This window comes from Chrysochloris asiatica, unplaced genomic scaffold (assembly GCF_000296735.1).
Source record: "Chrysochloris asiatica unplaced genomic scaffold, ChrAsi1.0 scaffold00085, whole genome shotgun sequence".
Classification (NCBI taxonomy): domain Eukaryota; kingdom Metazoa; phylum Chordata; class Mammalia; order Afrosoricida; family Chrysochloridae; genus Chrysochloris; species Chrysochloris asiatica.
Window position 1 is genome coordinate 2,327,769 of NW_006408603.1, and position 7,794 is coordinate 2,335,562.

The 7,794-nt window shown below is 47.3% G+C and overlaps 1 protein-coding gene across 1 annotated transcript; it reads right to left on the minus strand.

Annotated features, from left to right (window-relative positions):
* Positions 1-2,801: 2,801 nt before the first annotated feature.
* Positions 2,802-5,027, minus strand: OLFML3 (olfactomedin-like 3). The gene is made up of 3 exons (XM_006865890.1): positions 4,914-5,027; positions 3,938-4,223; positions 2,802-3,668 (listed from the first exon to the last, which is right to left on the minus strand). Exons 1-3 carry the CDS (start codon positions 5,025-5,027, stop codon positions 2,848-2,850), a joined length of 1,221 nt encoding a protein of 406 aa, XP_006865952.1. The 3' UTR covers positions 2,802-2,847.
* Between the last annotated feature and the right edge of the window lie 2,767 nt (positions 5,028-7,794).

The following is a 7,794-nucleotide window of genomic DNA, read 5'->3' on the forward strand; positions in this document are numbered from 1 at the left end:
AGGAGGGACAAAACTGAGAACAAAGAGAGCTTGAAAGGGTAGGAAACTTTAGGCGCCAAGGTGAAGATGAGGGTATCCTTTTTAACCCTGACATATAACAGAGAAGCAACATCAGGGCCACATGGCCTGGCTGACAACAGCAGTTTTCCAGGTTCTTAGTGTGGCTCGGCAGCCCCACACTGAAGATAGATGTGAAACTTCCTTTGTGTTGTTAACAAACCACCACCACACACCCTACATGTGCCTCGGCAGCCCCACAATGAAGGTAGATGTGGAACTTCTTTGTGCTCTTAGCAAACCCCCACCACACACCCTACCTAGTAGTGCCTCCTGTCTTCCACTACCTTTTGTTCAACTCAAACCAGAGGTCATAACTGTTTGTCAACTGAGGAGCTGTAGAGGGCCTAAGAAGAGGTGGGGAGGTTTTTTTTTTTAAGGTGACAGGATTCAGCTATTGAGGTTCAGTCTCCTGAAGCAGCAGATAATTTAGTTTAATGAATTTGGATAGTTCACTGGATCTGCCCACACAGTTCCACTCACCTTCCATAAATGCTTCCAAAATAGCAGTAGCTATTGTAGAGGAGCCGAAAAGAGAAAAGCTCAAAGTAATAAATGACAAGGCCCCAGAGATTTCTGCCCTTTCAGAAGTCTGAGTGAACTTTTCCAGAGAAACTTTAAGCCAAAAAAGAAAAAGATTTGCTTCTTTCTTTCTAGCCTCTGGTTTTGGGTTGTAGAACTGAAGACTCAGGCAAAGAAAGATGCCACAGTGACAAAGCATGCACATGGAGCTCAGGTGCAAGGACCCAGTTTTCATGCAATTGACAAAACTTTAAAGCTGTACTGATACTGACTGCTCACAGTGATGTCCTTTCCACACAGAAGGAAGCTCAGAGCCATTCTCTCTGCAGGTCATCAGAAAGCTGTTCCCAATGTTTGGTGCTATGTCAGGATAATTCCAGACATGGCTCCACCCGCTGGTAACTTACAACCAGACACAGACACACAGTCACACTAGGAAGCAGACAAGCACCCCTCACCCACATGCACACGCACACCCACACAGAGTCACAGCACCATGCTGCCACCCACCTCCCAGCCTGGACCCCTCTTCTCCAGGCCTCCACTGAGAACTCCCTCCTCTACCCTCCTCCCTGTGCGCCCTGAGATGGAGCCAGATGTTCCGTGGGCAGACCCCTCTATGGGCTGACAGGCGGTGATTAGAGTTGCCAGCCACACATTAGGAGAGAATTGAATGGGAGAGAGCCCCCACCATCCTGAGGCTCCCCACAATAGCGCCTTTTGTGAGGTGCTTTGTTGCCTTTCTTTTCCCCTTCCACACCAACCTATGTCAGGAGCAGCTCTGCCTGAGGGAAGAAGAAAAGAAGACAAAAGGAGGCACAGGGGGCCCCTGACTGATCCACCCTACCCTGGGCCAGGGAGGAGGGCTGTACGTTGGGCGCAGACTGAGTTCCTATTTCCCTCCTCCCCCAATTAGGAAAGGGGAAAAAAAAAAAAAACCCAAGAGGACTACTCCCAGGGCTGCCTAAGGTAAACTTCCCAAAAAGCAGAATCTCCGTGCTTTCTTCCCTCTTTCCCCTCCTCTCTTCTCCACACTGCCTTCTACAACCCAAAGCAAGAGGCCAGAAAGGGTTACTTTTCCTAGACTAATGGACAGACTTCAGCCAGGTTTGGGATGAGGGTGGGTGGGTGGCAGTGATGAGGATGGAAAACAGGAAAGTTGGGGAACTGGTAAAACCAACATCTGGGACATGGTCACTGTCTCTCCTTCCCAGCCAAACCGCAGACGCTGTGGCAGCAGGAAATTCGGAGAGGTTCAGACCAAGAACAATTGTGCAACCCAGCCTGGGGAAGAGCCCACTGCAGGAGATGGTAGTGGGGGTTTGGAGCAGGCAGGCGGCAGTCCACTTCAGAGGTGAGACTTAAAGTTCTTACTAAAAAACACACACTCTGGGCTCTGGTTTCTATTTAAAGTTCATTTTCTGATTCAAAATCCTCTGAGAACTGGAGTTGGATGCTCTGCATCTGGGCCCCAATCTGTCATGGCCAGAGGCATGGTGCCACCAGTGTTCTGGGAAGGCTGCTATGGATGGCAGTGGGTGTGGAGGGAGACCTTTGCCAGGCTCCAGAAGTGGCGGGATTCTACTGCTTCCCCAGGCGCCTCACAGAACAATCTGTAACCAGAGAAGGCCCTCCTCCCTCAGCGAAGGGGGGCCAGCCAAGTCTTCTATGTGGCTAAAGGAGTGGGAACAGGCTGGAAGGAGGAAAATGGAGGGTCATGGGAAGGAATCTGATCTGAGGGTTACCCCAAACAAACACAGGAGAGGTGCAGTGGGTTTTCTTTTTAATACAAAATCCTGCAAGACACAATGATGGCAGTGGAAACCCCATTCCTCAAAGCACGGAAGACAAGTGAGGGAGAGTGGGTAGAGTTGAAAGTTGTCTTCTCCTATTCCCCTCTTCCCGACTCACACTGAAGGTAAGAAATATTCTGTTCTCTGCTCCATGGGGTTGTCTCCATCGGAGGGGTCAGAACTCTCCAGCTCTGGCTTGTCTTCAACAGGGTTGAGACTTGTTGAGGTGGGACAGGAGAGTGGAAGAGAACCACTTGGGATTGCCACTCTTTCAGTGCTAGGAGAATTGCTCAGATATAGAGTTCCAGATGGAACTAAAGGGCTTTGAGAATTTTGCTTCTGTTGGTCAAAAATAGGGGATCTACCACACCTTGCCCACGTTTGGAGAATGAGCAGAAACTTGGTGGGACATGACAGCACCCAACAACAATAAATGTACAAGAGTGAGAGAGATTCACAAAACAAAGCTAGCTCCTCAAACTTCCTCCTCTTTCTTCCTCATCTCCAGTTTGTAGACAATCTGGTAGCCATCATCCCAGGCATAGAGTTGGCGCTCTCGGGGGTTATAGCGGAGGCTGGCATGGGCACCGTATCTGCGGGGGAAATAAGGTAGTGCTGCTCGTTCAGGGCTCAGGGTGCCACTGGCATCAAAGGAGCACTGGATGCGGGCCCGACTGGCAGGGCGGGTGTTATAGACGACATACAGGGTTCCACAGATGACAAAAGCAGCCTCGGCATTTTCCCTGGGGCATGGCGTGTCCCACTGCTGCTCTGTGTCCAGTGTCTGGGGGTCTAGCTTGGCCAGACACAAGTGCCTATCATCCTCCTGGGTGGCATAGATAGCCCATAGGCCCTCCTCATCAGCTGCCAAGTCAATGTAAGTGTCTGCTGTCAGCCCGTACGGGGGGATCAGCCCTTCTGCTGGGAACACAGAACTGTCCACCACTGTTCGGTTTGCCAGGTGGAATTTGATGAGCTGCAGAGTGCTCTCCAACTCACCACCCCCTCCGGGTCCACCAGGAGGCCTCCGTGCATAGTAGAGGAAGCCACCATAGACCAGCTGCCCAGTGCCTACCCAGGGGAAGGGCACCCGGACTCGGGAGGCTTTCCGGGCAGCCATGGAAAGGGAGAAGTCACGCAGCCTCGGGAAGACAAAGGCCGTGTCATTCTGTGTCCCATCTAACACGTAGATCTTCTCTGCTGGCCCCAATGGATCTTTGGTCCACAGACCAGCTGAGCCACCGTAGCGCTTCAGGATCTTCACTGATTTCACCTGAGAGATTGTGTAGCTACAGTCTGGTGGGAAAGAAGAAAAAAAGCATGGGAAAAGGAAAGACAGGTGAGAATTAGATGTTTAATTCAGGGTGAACTTTTGGAGGACTGGGAAAGAAAGACAGGTGACCACGGAGGCCTGAGCCCCCAGAAATTCTCCTCTCATGGGCCTGTCACTACAGAGTTCTCAGCAAACCAGACTCCAGAAAATAGAACCACGTGGACTGAGACGAGGAGACAAAAGGGAGAATACAGGTTCTGAAAACGTTAGGGCTTGCCTTCAGATCACTAACCTGTCAGCATATCATACTTCTCATTTTTTCTGCCCTTGCCTTTGGTCCCAGGACCTCCGGTCACCTTCTCATCAACCTCTACACAGGGTAAAGCAGGGCTCTGAGTCTCCAGATAGTCAACCTCCCGTTCTAGACGATCAACTCTCCCTGCGATGGAGTCAGCCTCAGTTCGGAGCGCCTCTCGCTCCTTCTCAGCGATCTCTAGCAGCGGCAGCATCTTGTTCTTGAAGTCCCGCAGTTCAGCTGCATGGCGACTGTTCTGGTCCTGGCACTGGGCCAGCCGTTCCTAAAGGGATGGGGGAATGGGAGGGAGGGCTGTCAGGGTACAATTCCCAGGCAGGAAGAGGCCTGACTAGGGAAGCCAGAAATGAGAAAAGGAGCACAAACTCAGGTCATGTCTCAACATCCCTGTCAGCCCCCATAGACAGGGGAACCAGATGTACAGTGATGCTAAATGTGCAGAGAGCACAGTTCATACTCACCTAGGCCCTATCTCCCACTCCATGTCCTCCTGCCTGCCTTCTCTGTGGGCAGTGCTACCGAGTCATCTGAGCCTCTACAGTAGTCTCAGTGCAAGAGGAAAAGAGGGTCTTTGCTCCATCTCACAATCCTCCTCTTGGGAATTAAGATGCTACAAGACTCAAACTTTAAAAGGCGGGAAGTTGCAAATTCTCTGGGGCCTCCCAATTGCAACAGAATTATCAGCTCTACGTTGATGCCTCCCACAATCCTAGCTCTGTTTCCTTATCTCATACAATCCCAAGTATAAAACACAAAGGTATATTTGCTTTGGAATTGCTCTGTGTGGGGAAAAGGAGGGCTTGCTTGTACTTTTCAGGATCTTCTTATTAAAAGATGGCCTTCTGTGTAGATTCTTATAGAGCCCTGTGGTGTTATCCCCAGATCCCTGACAAACAGGGAAAACCCACAGGAGATGTAAAATCCTTCCAGGCTGGACTAGAAAAGAGTCCCTCACCTCTAAGGCAGCTAGTCGACGTTCCATGTACTCCACAAGGTGGTGCTGCTGTCCTTGAAAGGGTCCTGACCACGACAGAAGCAGCAAGACGAGGAAAGGAGTGCTGGGCCCCATGGCAGCCGGGAGAGTGGGGCCAGAGCAGAGGGCAGTCGTCTTTTCCTCTTGAGCCTGCGGGTTAGCTCTGGAGGCGGGGTAGGGGGCGGTGCCTTCTCTCTTTCTGGATCTCTGGGTCTCTCTCACTACTCTGGAATGCTTTCACATTCTCTTTAAAGCCCCCACTCCCCTCCTTTCTGCTAGGATTGATCAAATACAGATGGCCCCACTGCAGAGGAACCAGAAGGCTTAACCACCTCCCGCCTCGGCTGTCGGCTTCCCAGGAGAGGGGAGATGGGAAACCCTAAGGCAGAGGCCCAGGAGAAGGAGGTAGCTATAGGAGACAGAGGCAAATAAGGGCCAAAGAAAACTCAGCAATTTTCAGTGCTGACTTCTCAAGAAACTGGCATCCTACATTAATCCTTCCTTTGCTGGCAATAATAGAAGGGATGGGGTTTTTCCCCTTGTTCAGTAGAAGCTTAGGGGAAAAAAACCATAGTGGTCAACTTTGTTCTAACGGTTTCTGTAGCTCATTAGCGCCATCTTGTGCTAAGCACCTGGTATCATCACTTGATTAATAGGGAAACGCTTAGATTTCAACCTATGTGGAAATACTTCCACAAAGCAGATCAAGTCAATTCTGAACCTGTCAACTGACTGAAGCAGATTTGTTCACTGACTGAAACACAAACTATCCATTTACTTTAGGGGGCTATCTAATGTTGTAGGCGAATATAACTGAGATTAAAAAAAAAAAAAAACAGCAATAAAAAAACAGATGACCAAGAAACTGTATAACTAACTCTTGGCTGTCTGGAAGTGAGATTGACGTAAAGCCAGTATACACAAAGGCTTTCCTTTGCCTGCAAGCTTCCAGGTCTGTTCGCTTACCAAAACTGATAACATATTCAGCAAGTTCACACTAATTTTACATTCATTTTATTCAGGAAGAAGCACCTCAAATACGTGTGTGTTGCATTCTAAATCAAAATAAATATATTCTGACCTCTCTACCACTGGGAGAACCCAATCAGACTATTGACACTTTCTCATGGTTAAGGTCCAATAGGGTGTTTCTTGTTTCTACATCCTAACTAAAAGTCAGGAGTCCAAAATGAATGAATGGACCCTGGTAAGGTAGACTTAGCCTGAAACACATGGGTCAAAAGAAGTCAAACAATCATCACATTTTTATACAGAAACCTCTCGGAAGAAATTTTATTCACTTTAGAATCAAGAGAAATCTGATCAGCACTGCTGCTTCTCTAAGGACCATAGGTCTCACAGTACAGCCTGAAAGGAGCATCTTCTAGTTGTGATTTTTAGTTTCATCCTGCAACTTTAGATGTTTGGGGAAACATACCAGGAAACAAAATCTAAGGAACCTCTGCTCAGACGTCTTCTGCTTCTTTCTAAGGTCACTGACACTCCATACTTGGGAAGCGTCCCCTACCAACCCTTGTTTATTTCCTTTGTGGAGATTTGCCTGAAGAATGAATTTGTCTTTAACACTCTACTGATGTTCAGATACAAAGGTACCATTTGTCGATTCTCTTTGACCCCCTATGACACAAGCCAAAAACAGTCATGTGAATCAGAAAATTTACCCATTTTATTGATGCATTGCAATTGCTCTACATTTTACCATATTATGTAGAAAATACTGAAAATACAAGCTACTTTGTAAAACCAAAGACAAACATTGAATCCAAAGATAAACTATGTTTTACACAATGGACCCTTTTCCCATAGAGTTAGTATTAAACTTTAAATATCTATTTCTTTTGTTAAAATGATTATTTTACATACTCCCTAAGTACATCTGCATTACAAACATAGCTCAGTAATTCTCAGAAACGATCTGTTTCTAGAGGCTTGTTGTAAAAGCATACAACCAGAAAAGGGAAAAGCAAAAAAAGTTTAAATCGCACACAATAACTAGCATATCAAATACATTTAGTAAAGTAGGAATTCCATTGCAATATCAAGGATTCAAAGCAGAAATACTAACATTACATATAATGTACATATAATGTACTGCTACATGTAGTGAGATTATTTTTCAAGCTGAATTGAAACCACACATTATATAAAGTTTAGCAACAAACAACCATGGAGACATGCTGCACCACCCATCAGTTTTTTTTCTTTAAAAACAAAAAAAAGAAACAAATCAAAATAGGAAGCAGGCTTGGGCCATTCCTGTCACTGAGAGGCAATTTCATTTCCTAACCTAAAGCAAACCATCCCAACCAGTGGATTTTTGCATAATAATGCTGAACAAAACACATTACTGTGCTTACCTGGCCATAGCAGCCAAACAGGCCCTCTAGGAGAGGAAGATAGGATGAGCAGGCTCAGAACCGCCAGAACTGTTTGAAATCGAGTTCTTCCTGGGACCAGTATTTCAGCCCCAGTGGTTTCACCTCCTGGGAGTTATTAAAAACCCTGGAGAGATGATGTGCCCCATGAGCTATATTAACCCTTTCCTACTTCCTCTCTTTTGATGAAGAGAGAATCTGTCAATGCAAGTTCTCAGAGAGGACTTACAGCCTCAGACCCCCTTAGGTTGGGGTGAGGTCAGGTCACTGTGACCTGGGCCAGCTACTCACTAAGTTCATGGAGCTTTACTCATCTGGACAGGGTTGGCAATGTTAAGTCCCAGGGTCAGAATCTAAAGTCACATTGAACACATACACATTCAGCAGACACAGGTAAGCAAGCCTTCAGCTTGGTAAATCTAAAACGCCAATTCGTAGACTAAGACCAAAAATCTCTAAACTTCTTA

Coding starts and splice junctions, on each gene's coding strand:
- OLFML3 (XM_006865890.1), bottom strand. CDS start 5,027: ATGGGGCCCAGCACTCCTTTCCTCGTCTTGCTGCTTCTGTCGTGGTCA. Junction 4,224..4,913: donor GTCGACTAGCTGCCTTAGAG/GTGAGGGACTCT, acceptor CCATCCCTTTAG/GAACGGCTGGCCCAGTGCCA. Junction 3,669..3,937: donor GAAGTATGATATGCTGACAG/GTTAGTGATCTG, acceptor CTTTCCCACCAG/ACTGTAGCTACACAATCTCT.